The 23,889-nt window shown below is 37.0% G+C and overlaps 1 protein-coding gene across 1 annotated transcript; it reads right to left on the bottom strand.

The window, feature by feature from the left end:
• Positions 1-10,925: 10,925 nt before the first annotated feature.
• Positions 10,926-23,247, bottom strand: LOC145769978 (lactadherin-like). Its single transcript, XM_082581547.1, has 3 exons — positions 23,127-23,247; positions 12,947-13,119; positions 10,926-11,130 (listed from the first exon to the last, which is right to left on the bottom strand). The coding sequence occupies exons 1-3, from the start codon at positions 23,221-23,223 to the stop codon at positions 10,990-10,992; spliced, it is 411 nt and encodes a 136-aa protein (XP_082437673.1). The 5' UTR covers positions 23,224-23,247; the 3' UTR covers positions 10,926-10,989.
• Positions 23,248-23,889: the final 642 nt, after the last annotated feature.

Raw genomic sequence — 23,889 nt, 5'->3', positions numbered from 1 at the left:
ATAATTATGTCTGGTCCGATGATTGCTTTAAGTTTGTTGATGTCGTGTATCTTGGTTGCGTAAGCCTTTTCGGAGCGGAAGTAGAGGTCTTTAATGTCTGAGTCAGTGTCAGCATAGCGTAGTGTCAATATTAAAGGGTCCGTATCTTCACCAATTAAAGTCGTACTATGTCGATGAGGGCTGTCCATCTGCCGTCTTGACGATGTCAAAATCTGCATCACCTAGAGCGTTCATCACATTGCAGCTTCTATTCCGCAGTTGAGCAGAAATTAATCCTTCCTTGTTGGAAGCTCGAGGCAAGAACTGCTCCTTCTTTCCAATGAACTTGGTGTCTACAGTAAAGTGAACAACCGGGTGGACGTTCATGCCGCGTCTTTGATGGGTATTGTCTTTGATAGACGGACCACCATATCCATCAAAGACCACCGTTGCTAAGCGATAATGACGAATGGTAAAATCTGCATACGACTGTGCAATAGACCCATAACTGTCTCCAGTTTCAATGGCACTCGATGCAACGAGAACCCTCCATCAAGGACGTAGTGATCGGTTTTCGAGGCAGATTCTTTCACTACTTCATAATCGGCTGACATCACACTGCTGGCATGTTCTGTGATGGCAGTAGCTATTTGAGGCTTATCTTCTGCAAGAAACAGGGTCTGGATGTTACGTGGCTGTCACAAGTAATACTCGTCTTCCTCTCAACTGGTCTGAGTTTTTGGGAAATGACAGCAACAAAACTGCGTTATATCAACTAGTTTAACAAGCTGTGATCACTTCAGTCGATCCAAACTTGTTTACGATTGTTGTAACATCGTTAGATGCAGCTCTTAACAATCAAACATAGGACATGTCTGAGGTTTCCCCATGTGATCACGAAGAGGCAGACACCCGTATGTTTCTCCATGTGAAACATGGAAAATCCGATGCCATAGTCAAAACAGTAGATACTAATGTGGTAATTATTGCAATTTCGTGTTTTGACAAGTTAGAAATCTGTAAACTATAGGTTGAATTTGGAGTTGGAAAAAAACTTCATTCCAATCCATGATATTGTTTCATCTTTACCTCAATCTCCGATGATTTGCTCTTCTTTACCTTTGTTTTATGCTATCACAATCTGTGATACTGTTTCGTCTTTGGAAAAAAAGGCTTGGAATTGTTGGATGCTTAATCTTACCGCAATGTGTGGCTTATTTAACTCTCTGAATTTCTCAAGCTCACCTAGTTCTATAAATGACATACAAAAGTATGTCATAGCTCTTTATGGCAATATGGTCCTAATATCTCGGATGTAGACGAATGCCGTTTACCAATGGTTGCACTATTGAAAAGCTGCCATCAACGTCAGCTGCTCTGATGCAACATACACGCAGAGCGATACACCAAGCCGAAATACGGAAATCAAGCCTCGTAAATGTTCAGCAACTACCTTCTCCTTTAGCTTGGGGTTGGAAACATAATGATGCAAATCAGCTTGTTCCGTTTTATCAGTCTACTTGTGGCTCTCGATGTTCCTGTAAGGAAAATCCATAAAATGCACAAGTCTTTGTTCATGCGAGTAGGCTACGAAACATGCAATTCGACCACAAAATATCCAATCCTCTCTGATGTTTCATCTTCAATCCACATTGACGTTTCATCTCCAATCCACACTGATCATTCAAGAAATGCTTTTGACTTTCTAAACTCTATCTTGTAACTTGAAAAAACTTGTCGTACACGAATTTTTTTAACATCAAATTACGTATGGTAGGAATTTAACATCGAAAACCGCTAGTTTTTTCATCTTGAATTAACAGTGTTAAGACTCTGACATTGCATCATCTGGGGTCGTGTATTAATTTGATTTGTAGATCATAATTAGGCCTACATATTATTTTTAATTTTAAAATGGCATGACCAAAAGGGAAATTCACCCCTGGTAGCTGCTCTTCTGGTTATTCCCTTGATGACGTCGTTATTGCGTCATACTGTACTGGAATTATTGTTATTGCTTGCAATTGTAAAATTTTAAGCATTTGCAAAACTTATAATGAGAGTATTTGATCGCTTTTTTCGGAATAAATTTACCTTTGGTTCCTGAATTTGAAGTTGTCAAGTTTTAATAATGTAATGATGACGTCATAAAAGATGCAATCATGACGAAACTACTTTTAGGAATTGTGAAATGGTTTTAGTAACCGGTACTCCGACTAAAACCAACAGCAAACGACCAAAATAGGTTAAAAAAGCAAAAAATTATATGTGATGAGGTCACAATGACGTCATCAATCAAATTATTTTGTGTTTATTTTGTCTCACTTATTTGTATGTGCTTTTTAAGTTGAAATATACAAAAATCAAATATGTAATTGCACAAAAATGACGTAAAAAGAGCTGAAACGTGATTTCTAGGGAAATCCCCGATTAGGGGTGATCACGTGACCCAAAAAGTTGCGACACCCACTACAATCAAAGTTGGGTTGATCAACTGCAAAAATATGCAAAAAAACAACGTGTAACACGTTTAGCCTAAAGATTCCCCAAAGGGCCTGCACTGATACCTTGTTTCCTAAAACTTTTAACTTTTTTACTTCTGTCCTATATTTACTGTTTTGTTTATGCGTTGTGATAACTATCACATATTTTGCATATGAAATAAGCAATTCGACTATCAGGCTGTAATACAATTAAAATATAAAGCACAATTATTCAAATACATCATGCGACAATTTATAAACTTGAAAACTAACATGACACAAAATCAGTGACGTTCGGTGGCTTAAACCGTTGGGAAAGCAACTTGGAAATATGCTGCAGCAAGATAGTAGGCACGAAGGGCGTAACCGTCGGGCGAAGCCCGAAGGCGTGTTGCCGAAGGCAACACTTCCAGCGGGGGGTCAGGGGGGGCCTCCCCCAGAAATCTTTGAAAAACACTTCCAATTTGGTGCGCTCTGAGAGCATTTCCAAAACAAATCAAAAATAAAAATCTGTCAAATTGTGCTTCGCCTATGTCGTGATCATACATCCATTTAATGTTTAGAAGTCATGAACAATCTTAATTTTAACGTTGCAGGACCAAAATCCTGTGTTAGACATGGAATAATAGTCTAAATGTTCAATTCGTCACGAATGTTCATTCTCAGATATTCGGTTAAGCCCACACTACAAAAAGTAACACTTAGGCCTAAACATTACAACCGCAAGCAATGTGTACAAAAAGGTGGATAAGTTTGCCTCCTGCGTAAGGAAGCTTAACAAACTAAAAATTGCATCCGCACCTGAACGTTCATTGGCGAAGTAACGTTATATCAACGCTGTAAAAAGGGCAAAAGCATGACTATGAAAGCTAGTACAGTAGGCTAAAGTACATGGCGAGGAGACATCAAAAAACAGCAACAAGCTTTTTGGCATTATGATGCTGTGCGTGTACCGTGACGAGGACCATTCTGACGAGTTAGTCTAGTCGCTCTAGCGAATGTAAGCATTGACGTCACTGGGAAAGCACCACTAACCTACCATAACCATAACACATCTGATTGGCTAAGCAGATGGTGACGTTTTGCAAAACTAGTGATGATTGGTTAAAACGAAGGCGTTTTTTGACATTTTTGAACCTGGGAAAGCAACTTTGATACTTGCTTACCTTGAGCCTCAGTGATTGTTTCTGACAGAAGCGTTTGCGTCAATTGGCATTTATAGGCAAGACATGCGGTTTGGTGAGGATTTAGACTACTCATAAGCGTTACGAGTAATTCTAGTCACGAATACAGTAATTTTCAAGTTAAAATAGACGTGATAAAAATAAGAAGAAGTTAAACCTAGAATTCAGTCATTATATTTTGCATAGTTTTTGCTAAGGTAAGCACTGCTTTCCTTGCTTTCCCTCACCGATCGTCACTGCACAAAATGCTTATTACGCCCACCCCTTGAATAGGGATATTACTTTTCAGCAGAAATCTTATAGCAAATGTTTTTATGATATTATAGAAAAAGTAGTAGTTTTCTGTGTTGTCTCGATTACACCACTGTGCAGCGTTGTGAAGTCGTATTATGGTAAAGTCTAAGCCGAATGTGTTTGAACTGACTTGACTGCACAATACACATAGCCTTCGCTCAATCTACAAACCCTGTCGTTTTGTATACGGTTAAAATCATTTCACCCTAAACTTTGAAAACATTTCCTCTGTAACGTCGGATCAAGATGGAATTTGATGTAAACGATTTCACGTCATATACAACTAACGCGACATCAAGAAACGGTTAACATGTTTCATCATACAAACTCACATGGACTTCTTGGATACCATGTTCTCGATCTTCGATCTAATCGACCATATTGTGGTAGATAGGCGCTGCTGTAGTGACTACTGGCTGACATTTGGTTGTCCTTGATTCTCCCATCTTTCAATCCAGCCATGCATTCTATTACAATACACTTGCTAAAAATGTTCAGTCTTACACCTTTTGTCTATAAAGTATGTAGACATTTTTTAAAACGTTATTTTCTTTGCATATTATTTGAAGTAGGCCTATATCAAGTAGTTGAAATAAATTTAGCATGAAACTCTACGTAGTTACCTTAGTTTTTAAGTTATAGCGGTTTTACTAAACCAAATTTTAAGGGGTGAGGATGTGGTGGTAGGGGTCCGGTGACCCCCATATTATTTTGGTTGACCAAGAATGGTCACCATTTCTCAATGGCTCAAGAATTTCCAAAATAAGGGAAATGATGCACCCTACGCGAGAGTCGAACCAGCGCCGCTTGATCGTGAAGTTTTTTTGTTTATGAAATCAGGCATTTAATCAACTGAGCTATCGGGCGGATAAAGGAATCAAAACAAAGAGCGCATTAATTCATGTAAGTCAATCTAAATTTGCACAAGTCACAGGTTACATCGTTGTTTCATTGAAGCTGCAAATTTCCTGAAAGCAAAGGTTTCAATTGAAATTGGGTTACATTACCTATCACGATGTCAACTACAAGCTTTGCTTTGGGACTTGCATTGTCAGCATCGAAGTAAAATTATTGCGAGCATCGGAGAGCAATTTTTGTCCACGATATCAAGTCGGGAAAGTAATTTTTTTTTAGTTTTTTTTAAATAATTGTTTCAATTATAGACGTCAATGAAGACCAATGAAAATGTAAATAAACATAAACTTATCATAAACAAAGCGTGTTAACTGCCTTATGAGGTTCCAGCATGCATGTTTAGAAACCCACTCATTTTAGTTGGTTTTATCCTTTTTAGCGATGTTCATCAACAATTAACTTAGAAAAGAGTGTCGAGCCAGGTTTCATATCATTATTTGAAAGCCATCATCTTTATCCACTGAACCATTCCACCGCTTTTTTCTAATAGCAAACTTTATCAACCGTTTTTACATCCACCAAAGCTAACTTACACTGACAAGTTAGTCGTTCCTGGGTCCATGTTAAATCTTCCTTGCATGCAGCGATCACCGATTGACCTACACCGACAAACCCGTATCCTTTTTTGCACGTGTAGTTAATTGTAGCTCCAACTGATAATTCAGCAACATTTGGAAACACCGAACCAAACTGAGGAGCGTCAGGTACGCTGCATCGTATATCTGCACATGAAGTAATGGAATTTGACCTCAAGAAAGCTCCAATTCGCAACAGCATTGTCTTCTTACAACATAAGAAAAAAATGCAAAACACAAAGCTAACTTACGCTGACAAGTTGGTCGTTCCTGGGTCCATGTCAGATCTTCTTTGCAGGCAACAATCAGTTGGTTGTCCATATGATCATTGCCCATACTGAACCCTTCATCGCATTTGTATGTGATTGTAGCTCCAACAGATACCACAGCAACATTTGGAAACACCGAACCAAATTGAGGAGCGTCAGGTACGCGGCATCGTATATCTGCACATTATGTTATAAGATCTTCCTAGGCTTCTTTGTAATCGCATCCACAGTGGACTATCATGTGTTTCATCTCAGCAGCAGTATGAAAATAATATAAGTGCAAAACAATTCGCTGCAGGATACTTTATCTGTGTTTAACTGACCTTTTTAATGACTTTTCTTTACTTTTTTAAGCATTTGGAAAGTTTTTCTCCATTTTTGTTTTAGAAGATGTTTCATCATTAATGAAATCCTTTCCATGTTTGAAAACAAGTTAATCACTTTTTAGTTGATCAAACGTCTTACATTCAGGAAAGTTTTATTTTTTAAGAAATTTAAGCATAGCACAGCAAGTCCCATTTTATAAATACATGCACAGTAATGTGAAGAAAGGGGCGTTCTTCCCGGCTATCAGCATAACGCTGAGCACTCACTAGTACAGCGAGCAGTTACTTATTGGCTAGAATACGGTGCGATACTGATGAGCCCAGCCTCATGACGAAACACGTGTCTATCGCTGTAAATTCTTGCTACAAATCGGCTGCCGGGAAACATACATGCACAGTATGTTATCCCAGGCAAAGTAATGTAAAGCTACAATAGTTTTCAATAAAAGCAAACACAATTATTCATGGTGACATACCATTTGGCGAACGCTGGGTGACGTTAGCAAGCTGTTGGACAATGTCTGAAAAACAAGTTTCATAATGACCACATTGCACATGAATAGTAAGCAGTGAAAACTGAAAAATCAATTTTAACATTTTCAGTCTAAGTTTTATAAAATTTTAAAGTTTTATAAATTTTACAAACACGAAAATCGTGTTCCATATTTATCTTTGATATTTATCACGAATCACAATGAAATACCGAAGTTAAACATTTTTAAAACAGTTCTGTAACAATACAGTAGTAAAAGTTTTTGTGGCTAATTTTTTTTCATAAATATTTATTTGCTTGTGTTGTTAAAACAAATGTTCGAATGTTGGCCGAAGATGATCTGCCACAATTTTGTTATATGTGACGTCGGCAACATACCATTGAGGATTTTTAACTGTTCTACTAGAGCTTGAATTGTCGGGCTGTCGTCACAATTGCAGTGGCCGGGTGGTCCAACGTCTCCCTTGTCACCTTTTGGGCCAAGTTGGCCTGCAGGCCCCATTTTACCAGCACGTCCCTGGATAACTTCGGGTGGCGATTGTACCTGCTGATGTTGATCGACCATTTGACTAAGAGGTAGACACAAGTTTGAAGGGTTTATTCCACAAGCAAGATGAACGAACATCAATATTACGATGAGTTTAGTCAACATTTTATATCTCAGTTTCTACTTCGCCAAACCAGTAGGCTACGGTGTACCTGTCAAATGCCAACACAAATCCATATTATGTTAATGTATTGCAAAAATGAAATTTAGAAGGTGCTGCAATTTCGTGCGTCAGAGTCATGCAAACAAACTTGTAAGTCGCTTGAACGCCGGAATCTTGTTCAGCACAATTTTGTTTTTTATGGTCAGGACAATTCGACTGATTACTCTACTGAAAGAGATTACTCTCTTACAGTACATGCAGTACTTTTCTTAAGAGATTACTGTAAGAGATTAACTGACTCTCAACTGCACAAAAATAATTATGGTACATTATTAATCAAGCAAAATTGCTTGGTTGGTTGGTTTTAGTTGGTGTTGAATCTTTTAACTGCACAAAATTTGGTACATTATTAATCAAGCAAAATTGCTTGGTTGGTTTTGAATCTTTATACTATAGAACTGACAAAGCCTTGATAGGTTATTCCTGGTAGTTTCGCATACTTGTTGAGGCTTTTGACGCAGGGCCGGTTACCGAGACTGACAGAGTGAAATTTTCCGATTGTTGAAGTGCTGTTGCTGGGGAATTATTCCATTCACTAGGTGCCGCTGAATGGAGAGCAGTCTTTAACGTGCGTTGCTCAAGCGCACACCCCGAGAGTCGAACTTGCGCCGCGTGATCTAGAGCCGGGTGCGTATCCACTGAGCTAACGGGTCGGACGAAGTCCAAAGTTATTATTATATTATAAATCTATAGACATGAAAAATATGGACAGTAGACCTTCTATCAACTCGCTATGTGGGCCAAGAGTTTCGTTTACGGGATATGGATAGGTCTTGTACTATCTGTTGGCAGCAGTGTCCGAGTGGTTAGCGCGTTGGGCTTGCAGTCGAGAGCCTGAATGTTCGACTCCAGCCACCCGCACTTGTTGTTGTATCTCTGGGCAAGAAACTTTACGATAATTGCCTCTACCCAGTGATCGATTTCGAGTTCCCAACCTTTTTTGAACAGTTACTCACATAAACCTAGCGATTATGGCGAATTACCCTCAATATTTAACTTCGTAAAAGAACTCAATCATTACGCTCATATTGATATCATTTTATTGATTACTTTTCAGTAAATTTTTAGAAACAACCATGCCAGAAAAAAATATCGTTTTCTGTGTGACTGTTTCGATTGCGTTTGCAAGGTGAAGAGCAATGTACAATTGTACAGGCTATCATGTAATGGAGAACAAAATTTATTTTTAGCATCGTCATTGTGGTACCACGTTACTCTCCGAAAAATCGCATATTACCTCCAGAGGGTAATTTACCCCCATGTTGGAAACCACCGATTTATCTTCATCATAGCAAACGATGGACATGAACATTAACTTGCTCCTTGCCTTCCTGCTACTCAATCTAGATATTCAACCACTGGCAATTTTCCTGGATTACACAACAGAAGTTTTGACATGACTTGATCACTCATGGCAAGTCGAGCTATCCTGCAGTGCTGATGTTTCTTCTGCTTTCAACTGGTGTGATTTACATAGTCAATAAACACTTTTGATAATTGTGTAGTTTTTACAATTAAAATCTGGTGGGATCTCGTATGAATAGATTACTGCAAGATACCGTTAAGGATCTCAAAAAATTACATTCAAATTTACGAAATTTCAGCGACTTGTTAAAACGAATAATCCGTGATTTCCCCACCCCATAATCTTTCTGGACACTCCCCGAGACATGTGTGCTGCCTGCCTCACATAATCTTTGGAAAGTTACCGCGGGCAGTGCCAACAACGTGCCAAACCACTTATTAGTATCATTGTTTCAGACAACATATATCAGGCTATCTCATCTTCTGTTGAACGTTTGTTATTGATCTTGAAAAACTAGTTCTAAAACTGATACAATACACAAATATCTCATCAGTGTTATTTATTCGGTTGTACTTACAGACTAAAAGAAACCCGCTTGCAAAAGTGGCCTTTTATGGCATTTTCCATCTGAAAGAAATATCCAAACCACGCCCAACTGCTTCAAATGTCGTGCATGTCGTTAAAACTTTCCGAAGATTATTGTCACGTGAAACTAAAAATACGTTTGTTGGCTATCATGACATAATTCTGTCAAGATATATTCGTAACATATTTATCTAAACATATCTCAACTTTTACCTGCTCATGGTTCACATTGATGTATGATTGATAGGGCTGCTCTTATACCACCAGTATATGGGCTGCTGTGGCGAATAATCCACAAAACGTATAAATGCATTTTGAGGAAAACATGTAATAGCCTAACATTGAATGTGCGCAAACTCGAATTGTTTACCGGAAACTGCAGCAATGCATTTGACAGATGATTTTATAACTAAGCTAAAGCTTTCATTACATTTGACAGATGACTTGTATGAGAGTGCAGACTCGACGATCTCTCACGCCTACACAGATCTATGGTCTTTCGCATTCTCGCATTGGATGCATTCATTTTATTTTTTATGTAGGTTTTGTTTTTGTATTCAAACAAAAATAAACGACTGACTGCAATAAGCTTTCATTGCAAATGATTTATTTGTGATGTAATTTAAGTCACTCCAAAATTAGGACGATTGCATTGTTCTATAACTGTAACACACTACATATTAGGATAGTTCTAAAACGAATTTGTGTTGTTTGAATTAAATGGAATGAAACTCGTACAAGAACAATAATTAAAATAACATAGAGGCAAAATATGGCCACGGCTTTTGCGTCAATGTTTCGCAATATGTTCGAAATATCTTTGTTTTGAATACTTGCAGCAAGCCTAATGTGAACTATTGTTGGAAGTGCATAGGTCAAAATCAGATTGTAGCGCATGTTTTTGTTTCGAGCTGACGACTAAACGAAAATGCTTAGAAAAAAACAAATATTTCACTAAATACTTTGGTATGAAGTGAAACTAAGAAAGAACTTTCAGCGTCGAAACCAAATAAAGCGATTTAAAATTTCAAAAAATGCCTTCAAGCTTCAACTGCCCTGCACATAAAGCAAAAATTGTGACATTTCACACAATAATTCGATGTGAACTTTTAAGAAAATGGATTGACATTTTTATCACTTCCAAATTCCACAAGCCCGAAAAAATTGTTATTATTCCACTTCCAAGCTCAATCGTTTTACGCCAAAAACGAAGCAAGGCGTTTCGAAAAATTTTCTTGTCTAACATTCCAAGTAGCGATGAGGATAAGCATTAAACAAAGGTTTGCATTTGGTAAAAGTTTATATAGAACTAAAAGCATCGACAGTACTACTGTATTTCGGATTAACTGTTGATTTTTATGTTTGATTTAGGTCGCAATGTATTGCGTTAATAGCTAGTTCAATTTTTATTGGAAAACTTATGATAGCTTATTTTAATTTGGCAAATAGTTTAATTCCTCAAGATTGAGAGCCCGGCTTTTTTGTGAGATCTCCAGAAATCTGATATCCGAAAAATACCTCTTAAACCCTGCGTAATTATTGATTGCAGCAGATAATTACAAGACATGATATACAATACTTTGCACGTGGGCGTCATCCTGATTATCCTTTTTTGCTTGTTTTGTGTCTGTCAGGTTGCACCACGTTTAAAATATTATTACTCCTTTATAGCCTATACTGTATAGGCTAACAGTTTTATTTTAAACGCAACCACTTTGTACAACAATTTGTCTCGTTTATTCAGAATTAATTTTATAATTAGACTTTATTGACATGACAAATAACGATATACAGATATTTCTCTTCTCAATTTATTATCAGATGACGGATTTATATACACCATCTTCTACATCCTGTAGCATAAATTGCTTTAGCACAACAGATACTCCATCCTTAAGTAGGGGAGAGAGTGGTAAGAACCAACAATGAGGCGAAAGTATCTACCGGTCACAGGAGTAGAAAACCGATTTGTCACGTGAGTAGTTCCATCTGGAGGATTCGCTTCAAAAGTCTTGAAAAACAACGTTTAGTGCAAATGGAAAGTTTCAATGTAACAACACAGGTAATAAATTCTTAACAAAATCCAAGTAAACACGCGCTACGGATTAATTTTGTGCTTGTGTTAAAATCAGAAGATGAAAGGATGTGGTGGCAAACATCCAAGCAGGATAATTAACGAATTTTAAAGCCGTTACGAAATTTCACACATATTATATGAGAAGTAAAGATATTTCAAATAAGTTCAACCAATGATATAATTGAGCATAGTCATATTGCATTGACTTTGCAAGGTCAGTTTTGGGAATAACAAAATTATTGCGTCACAATTTAGTTTGGTGTTTTCTTACTTTGTTTTTGTTAAAGTTATTACGATACTTTAAAAGTGGCATTTATCTTTAATTGCATTTATGTTTCTGAATTAATTGTGCTAATCCTGGGCATCCGCGAACTAACAGTAGCCTACACTTCAATAAGATTTCAAACTTTATCGCTAGAAAGTGAGAGGCTATTTTAATAAACGAAGTTGTATTGGTAGAGGTGCATGCACCATTATCTGGAATTTCAATCCTTGTCGTTGATAGTTTAAAGTATTTCTTTATGATGCAAAACACAATGCATTAGTGAAAATTCAAAATTAAGGATTTAAATCCTTTAACTGCCACTGTTTTCGATGTATTTTTTCAATTGAGCAATTCTTTGATTTTGGGCTGCTGTATTTTGAGAAAGACAGCTGACAAAAATAAATAAAAGCATGCAAGTTGTTGCATTTTTAACAGCCTTTTGAAATATTTTTACAAATTTTGTGAATTTTTCTTGAAAATGCCTTAAAAATAACTTAAATTTCTAACAAACTACTGTTCCCGACAATTTTGTTCACCAAATCAAACGTCATATAAAAACCGTTATGGTCTACTTAACCTAGCTGGCATCTTACGTCATGGAAATTGCTAGAAAATGTCCAAATATTGCACCATCGTTCGTAACACCTGATAAAATATTGCAGCCGCTTTGAACACCTGTTTGAATGACTTCATAATTGTCTTTCATTATTGCGTCACAGTACTGCGTACGTGCATTTGAGATATTGCTATCATTCTGGTTATTCGTAAAATTGTTTGTTGGAAGTCAGTCGCATATTTAACTGTTTGCTTGGTGCTTGCTAGCTGGACAAATTTTCCGTCTTTTATCTAAGTAATCTGTTCTGTGGTGACAAGTTTTAGTGGTGTACGGCGTTGCACCCCATTTTCGACAGCTTTGAGGCTAATTTTACTGGAATACAATTTTGAATAGACGTTTCGAAGGAGTGTTTCTTTTTCGGTCATTACATACAGACGAACGGATCCGGGAACTTTATGTTACAATTTTCCCACGAAGAGATTATGGTTTACCGCTGTGACCAACTACAAAAATTTTGCATTTTTTTTAAATTTATTTTTTTATTTCCGTTTGGACATCTGAAACAAGAACTTCACCGCTACATGTCAGGCAAATATCAGGCTTTCTGCACAAACGTTGTCACAGTGATGTTAATGCGATATGGGTAAAAAGAACCGAATATACTTCACCTTGCAAAAAAAAATACAAACTTCCTATAAATGATTAAAAATTGCAGAAAAAATTCAAATACAAACCTAGTAATTTTTTTCAACTTTTAAAAAACGCAAGTCTTCCTCTTTTTAATAAAGTAGGTCTAAGATCCAAAACCAGGCAGTTTGGCAAGTAAAGACCAGAGTTATGGTGATTGTGGTGATTGCAAACAGTGCGTATTTTTTGGAGAAGTCTTGAGCTCTTTTAAAGAGCCTGTGGTAGTTAAAGGGTTAACTTACTTTATCGCCTCCTGTAGAAGCTTGAATCACTTGCATTTGTTCTGTCGAATTTCCATATGATATTTTGAATCCAGTTACCCAGCGAGCGCTAGGCCTATACCAGAATCCTTGAGTTATTACTCCAACTACTCCAGTCGGGATCAAAAAGTCCACTTGCAGCCAAGCTCCAACAACTGCAAAACAAAACCTGTCAACAGGTCGTTGTTTAATCATGCGGTGCTTGCAGATTCGTGGGCAATAATTTACAGCAGGTGTTTAATTGCAGTATGACTTGTTTCCTTTGCTTTTATTCAGATATAATTATGTCTGCCCAGTTAATTCGTAGAACGTTGCCCATTGACTGTTTTACCGCTCTTTAAGATTTTTGACATACCCCAAACAACAACTTTCTCTGGTGTAGGTGTTGACCAGATAAAGTAGTTGTCTGGGACAGTGGGCTACATGCAATTACAGCAGTGTAGCCATAGACACCTTAAATAGAAGGACTCGTATCTCGCAATCTCGTGTTTTCAAACTTGGGTGCCAAAATCTTAAGACTACTATGCGCATAAATGACTATGACCTAGGCTGCTGTAGGCTACTATGGCTAACTGTTGCTGAATCTATTGAAAATTTCCACAACAATTGCAGATAACGAGAAAGCAATGCTTGCCAAAATTTAATTGTGACATGACAATGCAAGTGGGGTTTTGCAACAGTCCATTATTATTTACTCCACTTTGAGTTTAGCTTCATTGCAGTGCAATTGGTTTGAGCGGAGGTTAGAAAATACAGGTATGCCTTTTGATTGCTTGCCGTTGTCGGTTAGCCTAGCCGTAGATCACGCTGCTGGGGAATTTCAAGTAGCCCAGTTGCAAATATTGAGACCTTGTGAATGTAGCCTAGTAGTCGATTGGAATGTTAGTTAGTTATAAAATAAATGTCGATGGGCAAAAAAGATCGAGAACCTGTTATAAATTATGTTTATTTAAGGTACTTGAAATTACTGCATAAAAAGATGCCGAAAGCATGTAATGTTTATGAATGTCGTGGTAATTACAAGGGTGGGCCTAATACCAAAGTTGTAAAGTTTCCAACTGAAGAAGCAGAACGATACCGATGGATTGATGCTATGCCAAATGAACGTTCCAGTTTGCTAAAGCTGAAGCAGATCTAATCATTTTGATTACAATCATTTTGTTTATACAATCATTTTGATTGTAATTGGATAAAAGCAAAGGAGGGAACAAGACCGAAAGGACCACCTTCGATCTTTCCTGGAGTGGTTCAATCATGCTTGAAGCAGGTCTCCTCAGTGCCGAGAAGTACACAAGTTTCAGCTGAGGCTCGGGCAGCAAAGGAACAATTTCGAGCAGAAACACTGGATAAAACAGTGAGCTTTTCATCATTTTGTAATGTCATCATGAAGCGATTCTCAAAAGATCATCATGTTATTCGCAATGATGATGATATTTACATATCCAAAACTGATGCTACAGGACGCTCTGTCATCCAGTTCCTTCATTTCTAAGAAGTGAATTCAGCATTTGGATTTTTACATCTCAAATGTGTGGAGAAAAATGGCATAGAAATACCTAAAATTTACTTTTCGAAAACCGATTGTCTGCAAAAGAACAGCCTGGTTAGTAAATGGTCACAACTTGACAAAATCCTTTCATGCGTATCAGAGTACGAGTTAAGAGATATTGAATATCTTAACTCCTCTTTAGAGATGCTAAATAGCATGAGATGTTCCGATTCCCCTCATTATCAGTTTCTTTTCTCCCAGTTACAATTATTACTTTGTTCTCCGAAAGGACGTCGTTTTGATAGAAATATGTACGTTTTTGCCGCAGAACTTCATAATACTTCACCGGCTGCATATAGAATGCTACGGAATTCTGGCTCAATTGTTTTGCCCAGAGTAGAACTGATTAAAAAACTACTCTCTGGTAGTCTTCAAGATGAAAATTTGAAGCAACTCTTCCAACAACTTCAACCATAACAGCGTCTTGTCAACGTTCTATTCGATGAAGTGAAGCTTACAGAAACACTTAGATACTCAGGTGGCCGCGTAGTTGGTTATGCTCGAAACGTGTCTGGTGAAGATATAGCCTAGGCTGTCATTGATATACCACGCACCAATTTGCTGTTTTAAATCTTGCTGTGTAATAATTTTTGCCGTTTTAACTAATCACTTTTACTGAAGCTAACTGCTCTTGGCTGATGCTGAGCTGCGTCGGAGTCTGCCTCGCTTTCTAACCTAGTCTTATTCTGAAACGATCCCTGTTCCATATCTAGAAAGCTAAAACCTCAATTGCTAAGGTAACAGGGATCAGTTGTCAGTAGATGTTACAGAAAATATATTTCGCACTTATTCAGTGCATCGTCAGTTCTGATAAAGGGCAGTTAAAACCTACAAGTAATGTTTTAAACAACATTACAGTGACGCAATAATGTCAAAACATGAGCGTAAAAAATTGAAAAAGCATAAGCGTAAATATTGAAAAAATGCTGAATGAAAACTAAACCAAGCCGGCAGTAAAGTAAATTACGTATCAAATATAAATTATAAACTAGAATTGATGAAAGAGCGATGAGCAAAGCCTGCAAATGTAGCGTTGTGACAAATTACAGCAAAGAAAATAAATTATATGCGGAACACGGCAGTCAAAGTCAGTGATAAACAAACTAAGTACAGCGATAAATAATTAAATGGAGCGTCTTGGAAAACACAAAATGTAGCGTTGTGGAAAAAAAAAGAGTAAGCAAAGACGGCAGTGAATAATAAGGCAGTAAAATATTGAAAAAGACCAAAAATGTAGTGGAGCGTCAAAAAATTAAACTTGTGGCAGAATTAATTTTTGGATATTTATTTTGGCATGTATCCTATGTATCCATTTATCTTCACAAGCATCTAGATTATCAATATTGGGTTGTTCAACAAATGTGACATTGTAGCATTGGGAAAGTTGTGGTTCAGTACTTAGATCATGAAATACAGCAAAATGTTTTAATAACGCAGCCCTGTCATTATTAGAAGAAAAATCGAAAGTGTTCCAAGTTGCACGATGGCCTGACCAGCGAACCGAAAATTTATTAACCGTCTGTCCAACATATTGTTCATGACAAAGTAAACATGTTGCTACATAAATCCCATAATTGCTGCAATTGAGTTCCTGTTTTAACTTAAAAAGTCTTTGCGGAGTGCTCAATGTCGTTGTACGTGAAACCATTGACAAACGATGATGACCATGGTTACCACACAACGCACAGCGACCACAAGGGCCAGAATAACCTCTTTGTAGAACAGAAGATTGGATTTTTTTTGATAGATCTTTGTAGTTTGTAACATAATTTCCAATTGTTTTTGGCCTTGTGTATGTGACCATGACATCAGGTTTAAGTTCCTTTTCTTTTTCACTCATTTTTAATAAAGCTGGGAAAGCAGTAGCCCACACAGTCTTGCTGTTTTTCTTTTGAGGTTTTGGTGGCCTAAGTCTGTCAGTCCAAGTTGAAGCAATTCCAATCATGTCATTTGTCATCGCGATAGGGAAATCTGACCTAGTAGCTTTTTCTTTGAGTCTTGACAAGCTGGAAATGTAATGTTCATGGCACTCATTCAGAAGACGCATTCGAATGGCTTCTCCGTATAATATGGATTTGAAGGTGGATATAGGGTGGTGCGACTTTCCATTTATGAAGCAACGATCTTTTGCTGTAGCTTTGACGAAATCTTCAGTGGTAAATTTAAACTTGTTACCATGGGTGATGCAATGATTGACATCTAAAAATTCCACTGCGCCTGTCTCTTGAGAAGTATCAACCTGCCTGAATGTTAATTCAAGTCCAAATTTGGCGAAATTATCAATAAGCGCTAATTTTATATTATTAGTTGTTTCGAGTCCAAATGAAAGCCAAATGATGTCGTCGATGAATCTTTTGAAAATGCATGCTTGGTTAATAACTGTACACAGAGATTGCAGAATGAAATGCATAGTTATATTAGCAAGTGAAACTGAGTTGTTATCTCCAGTCATAATACCATCAGTTTGAATGAAAAAATGCTCTTGATATTGAATCACAACATTGTTCATACAGAAATTATTTAAATCAACAATTGTTTTCTTAGCTTCAGCAGAAAATGTGGTGTGTGTGTTCAAAGCACTATAGCCTACAAGGCAACATCAACGACTGAACGTTTAAGAGAAGGATAAAGTGATTTCACATCCGCCGCTACAATGTATAAAGGCGATTTCTTCAAAACGTTATCAATTGTACTTGAATTTGTACTCTGCCAGGACAATAGCTCCTCAATATAGTTTCTGCTATCCCTGCAGTATTCGTTCGGATTGGATTGGCAAAATTTGATGCTGATGGGTGCCAATAGTTCTTCAAGGAAAGCGGTGATGCGGGATGTAGTAATCATTCCAGCAGATTGAAGTAGACGTACTGGAATGTCTTTGACATTGACAGCGGATAAATTTTCCGAAATCAGTTTGTGCGTTTTGAAGAGAGGGTAACAGTAGGCTGGTTGATTATCCCGAAAATGTTTGGCATTTTTACCTGTCTCTCGATGGTAGGATGAACCTTTTAGTTTAAATCCGGTTGTATGGTATAGCAGATTATCGTCAACGACACCCAATTTATGCAATCTCAAGACAAAATCCTCGCAGTGCTTTCTAATTTGATCCATGTGTTTGTTGATGGTGGTGGGATTGTAGGGCAACGTTTGAAACTTCTTAAGTTGTTCTTGCAAAATTTGGTCATAATCCTGGTAATCAAGTAAAACAATTTTGCCGTCTTTGTCTGATTTGCAAATCACAATTTTTTTCTCAGACACCAATTTTCGAATTTTGTTAAGGCTGTTGCGCTGTGCAGTAGTGAGGTTATTGTGTTTGCGATAGCCTTGTTTGACCGCTGTTCCCAAATTTCTAAGTTTACTAAATGCCATGTTTACATACACTTTGGTTTTCTGGTGAATTTGATCTAACTGAGGTCTGAAAGTTTTAGTTATTTTGAGTTTTTTCGGTATAGCTGTTTGTTCAGTACTTTCATCAAAGAAAACGTCTTTCCACTCAACCCGCCTGATGTGTTGGTAGGCATTATACCATTCAGTGTTTTCAACTGTCTCTGTCCAGTTTGGGGTCGGTGCAAAATTTAAACCATTCATAAGTAAAAGTTTATCTTGATCATCTAGGCTAAGAGACGATTTATTCAAGATGAGATGATTGGCTCTATTCATGGCTTTCTGCATTGCCTTAAATTTGCGACGTGCACGGTATCTCTTTCTGTCATTGGCATTCTTGGAACTTTTAGTTTTTCTCACACTATTCCGGGTCAAAGCTTCTATGGTTAAATTTTGTTTAGACACCAACCAGTTGAATTTACGAATAAAACGATTCTTTTCTTTGAGACGTTTCTCATTGATTAGTAAGCGCTGGGATTCCGATAATGCACTCCATAAGCCTATGTCGCTTTTAGCCTGTATTTTAAGGGTTGCGAGCTCTTTAGAAAATTTTCGATTTTGCTGCTGTATTAAAAGATCAAAATCCATACCTTGATGGTGGTTCGACGGAAGTAAAACATTACGGCTTGCACATCTCTTCAAAAAGATCAGTTTTTCTTTTGCATGCGCACACCTTAGGCAAACTGCGAATACTTGGTCAACATAACGAGGGACTCTTCTACCTTGTCTTCTGTAGCTAACTGCTCTTGGCTGATGCTGAGCTGCGTCGGAGTCTGCCTCGCTTTCTAACCTAGTCTTATTCTGAAACGATCCCTGTTCCATATCTAGAAAGCTAAACCTCAATTGCTAAGGTAACAGGGATCAGTTGTCAGTAGATGTTACAGAAAATATATTTCGCACTTATACTTAGCACTTTTACTGAATGTTGATTTAAATTCTTGTTCCATTGACTTAAGTAAAAAAACACGTATTTTCGCCAAAATTGTGATATTTTTGCAACAAATAAGCTCCAGAAGACCTTTCATTGACATTTTAGAGAAAAACAAGTGTGAAAAATGGAATCCTTGCCCCTCAAAACCCTATAACAAACACCGAAAACAAAGTTTTATGAATAATGTGTACCACATTTTGGATACACCCAAGTTTGGATTTAACACCCAAGTTCCAAATACCTTTTTAAGGTGTCTATGAGTGTAGCAATAACACTGAAACAAATAACATCAATATACGCATTTCAAACATGTCATGATGCTTCTTGTAAAGTCATTTAGTGTTGGGCAAAATTATATTAAATTGCATTTGCACCTACATTTAAATATACTGTAACAACATAACAAAACATTGGGCATTTTCATTCATATACATTTTGTCGTAGGCTATTCAGGTTCTTGCAAGGTGGTTGAAACATATTTTTGATTGTGTGCAGGAACCCAGATTTTGTGTCTGCTTTCTGACATCTTATTCATTGTCCTGCGAAAAACTAAATAATAAATAAATACATGTAGGCTACGGTTCGATCTTTGCCTACACCGTTAGCCTATTTCAGCCCATACAGTTTAAAGTTTTTTTTTTCTATACATCAAACAAGTTTGTTGCTTCTCAGTATAACCGTTTCTCAAAAATTTTAACTTTTTTCATGGAATTCCATTATTCCGAAGGAATAAAGAAATACCGAAGAATTTGTGAACTTGCTTGGGTTGAATGTGAATGTTGATGAGTTGGCGAAAGCGAATGCAGTGAGGTGATATGGACACGTTTTGAAAAGAGATAAAGATGATGTTTTGAGGAGAGCGCTGGAGTCGCAAGTGGAAGATCGTAGAAAACAAGGAAGACTCAAAAAAACGTGGAGAAGGCAAGTTGAGGAGGAAAGCAACAAGGTGCGCTTGACAAGAGAGGACGCGTTGGAAAGATCGATGATGGAGGCAGGGTGTGAAGGCGATTGCGGCACTTGGAGGTGAATCTGGCTATACTCTCGGTAACGGGGATATCACCAGATTAAATCTTGGAATAATAATTGATAAACAGCTCTCATTCGAACCTCACATTGATGCTCTTAGATCTAAACTTGCTAGATCTGTTGGTATTTTGTCGAAACTTAAACACTTTCTTCCTTTCAATGCTAGACTGCAGCTATATTATTCGCTCATACACCCACATATTATGAATGGAATAGCCATTTGGAGCTCTACATACAAAGCATATATCGATAAACTACAAAAGTTGCAAAACAAAGCAATAAAAATAGTTGCTGGAGGGCTGTGGTCAGAACACGTTACACCATACTTTAAGCAGGTAAAAGTTCTAAAAATAAAAGACATTTACAAACTAGAAATTGCTAAATTAATGTTTAAATATAACCATAATTCTTTCCCCTGTACTTTTTCGAATTACTTCCAAAAAACATCAAACGTTCATAATCGCTCAACTAGATGCTCATTCAAAAATGATAATTACTTTGTTCCTCTGTATGCTACTTCAAAACTTCCACGAAGCATCAAGTATAGTGGAGTCGTCGTGTGAGCGTCTGGGGCCGAGGGTCTATCCTTTTACCACTCCAGATTCACGATGTTCCCGGACTACACTGGAAGGCTACTAGAGAGCAACCAGTCTTTGGTTTCATCATCCATGACACGCAGACCTTCCACTCCGTTAGGTGGCTTGAAGATAGTGGAGTAAAAATATGGAACTCAATCCCACTAGATATTAGAAAAAAATCTTTTGACTCATTTAAAAAACTTTACAAAAACTATCTAATTGCAGAATATTAAAGTTGATTGCAGTGTAATTTACTAATGTGGACCGATACTCTTTAAGCTTTTAATCGTTGACTATCAACACCTAATATTGGAACTTGTAATTTTGACATATCATGGATGCAAGTTTGTTTCCTGTCTTGACTCTTTGTTGCTAATGTAGATATTTTAGTGTAATGTTTACTAAATGTTTATTCATCGACTTGGCTGAGGGTGGCTGCTTGACTCGAAGACCGTCATGGTCACTTCGCAGCTTTCCGTTGTGATTTACTTATCAACGATGCAGTGCACATTTGTGATGTTTTCTTTGTTTCAATTGTGTTCGTTAAGCGTACTGCATCATTTAATGATTTTGTTGTTATAATATTGCACAACAAAATAAACCAATCAATCAATCAAATCTAATTCAATTTAATATTTCAGTCAATTCAACGCAATCAATTCACTCATTTAATCATTCACCATTTTATGAATTGAGACCTCTGCATTTGATCAAGTAACAGCTTCCTAGTCCAACGAAAACAGCCATTCAACAAATAGGTGAGTACCTTAGTGACCTTTTTAAATGGCTATGGTGAGTGCTATCGGGTACTTCAATCCCGTGTGCAACGCGTTGACAACGGAAGCCAGACTTTTCCATTATAGCTATTGAACACAAAATCTTACGAAAACAGGGTTAACTTCTTTTCAAACTTTTATTTACAGTTGATTAGATGCTTGACTTTGAATCTCAATATTTAGCATGGTTTGATATCAGTTCAGTAACGTCTTAACAATGTAAATGGTAGCCCAGAGTTTAAAAAATCTCTTCGGTATCGCTACTGATGGAAAGGCATTTGAAAAAAAACGATATTGTTTTCATCGTTTGAACCGTGGGGTTGCGATTTGTAATTAAACCTTAGCGCGTCACTTTTCGATGGGAGGATTTTACTTTTAACCTGGTGGGTTTATTATCATTGAAAATGCATTTGTGTATTCATTGTTGACGATAATATATACATACACAATAGGGTGGCTCGTTTTTGAACTTTTTTTTTAATTCTCTCGGAGTAGTGGGGAAATGGTGCCAATGAGTGAGAAAACGCTCATGACAAAATTTGAGATTCGTAAAAAATTGTCTTCAGCCTCTTCATTGGGCCCAAAAGTCGAAAAATGGGGTCAAAAACGCATTTATTTTCAAAAATTATTTTAGTTTAGGTAGATACATTATTGTTTAGATACATCTAATTAGTCTGAGAAAAAAATTTGGAGTCATTTGAACTATTCCTTCAGCTTCCTCACAGCTTCTGAAAATTTCCATTCTGCTGAAAATTTTGCATTTTTGTAGGTGGTTACATGATACATAATTGCGTTAGACATTTTGCCAGCTGTAAAACGTCATTGTATTTCTCTTTATAGACCTACCCTGAGCTGTTGCGTCATTTTTTAATGAAATTGGGTTAATTTGGTAGGAAAAGGTGACGTCTTTTATTTGAATTTACGTCACTGACGAAGTTTGTAGTTATGTAACCACAAATAAAAATGCAAAATTTTCAGCAAAATGAAAATTTTCAAAAGCTGTGAGGAAGCTGAAGGAATGGTTCAAATGACTTCAATTTTTTTTTTAGTTTATTTAGATATATCTAAACAATATTGTCACTACCCAAACTAAAAATATTTTTGAAAAAATTTGGGTTTTTGACCCCATTTTTCGATTTTTGGGCTCCATGAGGAGGCTGAAGACAATTTTTTACGAAACTTAAATTTTGTCATGATTGTTTTCTGACTCATTGCCACCATTTCCCCACTACCCCGAGAGAATTTTTAAAAAAAGTTCAAAAACGAGCCACCCTAATATACAATGTACGGTTCGGTCTTTGCGTACATCACTAGCCTATTTCTACCCTAGTTTAAAGTTTTTCTTCTATACAAAACAAGTTTGCTACTCCTTAGCATACCTGGTTTACCAAAACTTTTAACTGTTTTACTTCTGCCCTATATTTACTGTTTGGTTGTGCGTTGTGATAATTTCAAGTATTTTGCATATGAAATAAGCAATTCGACTATCAGACTGCAATACAATTAAAAGATCAAGCACAATTATTTAAATGCATTACGCCCACCCCTTGAGTAGGGATATTACTTTTCATCAGAAATTTTATAGCAAATGTTTTTATGATATCATAGAAACATTTGAAGTTTTCTTTGTTGACTAGATTACACCACTGTGCGGCGCAGTTGAAGTCGTATTATGGAAAAGTCTAAGCCGAGTGTGTTTGAACTGACTTGACTGCACATAGCCTTCGCTCAATCTACAATTCCTGTCGCTTTGTATACGGTGGAAGGGTGTCATAATCATAAAAATCATTTCGCCCCAAACTTTGAAAACATTTCCTCTGTAATGTCGGATCAAGATGGAATTTGATGTAAACGATTTCACGTCATATACAACTAACGCGACACCAAGAAACGGTTATCATGTTTCATCATACAAACTCACATGGAAGGTTTGGAGACCAAGCTCCAATTCGGCGTCTTTGATCTAATCGACCATATTGTGGTAGATACGCACTGCCGGCATCACTACTGGCTGACATTTGGTTGTCCTTGATTCTCCCATCTTTCAATCCAGCCATGCATTCTGTTACAATACACTTGCTAAAAATGTTCAGTCTTACACCTTTTGTCTATAAACTATGTAGAAATTTTTTAAAACGTTATTTTCTTTGTTTATTTGAATTATATCAAGTAGTTGCAATAAATTTAGTATGAAACTCTACGTAGTTATCTTGTTTAGTTTTTAACTTATAGCGATTTTACTAAACCAAATTTTAAGGGGTGAGGAAGTGGTGGTAGGGGGTCCGGTGACCTCCATAGTTTTGGTTGACCAAGAATGGTCACCAATTTCTCAATGGCACAAGTTGAATTTTCAAAATGAGGGTAATGATGAACTCTACGCGAGAGTCGAACCAGCGCCGCTTGATCGTGATGTTTTTTTTGTTTGTGAAATCAGGGATTTAACCAACTGAGTTATTGGGACGGATAAAGGGATCAAGACAAAGAGTTCATTAATTCATGTATCAATCTAAATTTACACAAGTCACAGATTTCGTCTTTGTGTTATTGAAGCTGGAAATTTCCTGAAAGCAAAGGTTTCAATTGAAATTGGGTTACATTATCTACCACGATGTCAACTACAAGATTTGTTTTGTTTAGCCTATATAGTCGGATTCTGAATAAGTATGTGCTGGCATTTTGAGCTG

This window comes from Aplidium turbinatum, chromosome 5, assembly GCF_918807975.1.
Source record: "Aplidium turbinatum chromosome 5, kaAplTurb1.1, whole genome shotgun sequence".
NCBI lineage: Eukaryota > Metazoa > Chordata > Ascidiacea > Aplousobranchia > Polyclinidae > Aplidium > Aplidium turbinatum.
This window is presented reverse-complemented; position numbering and strand designations above follow the sequence as displayed.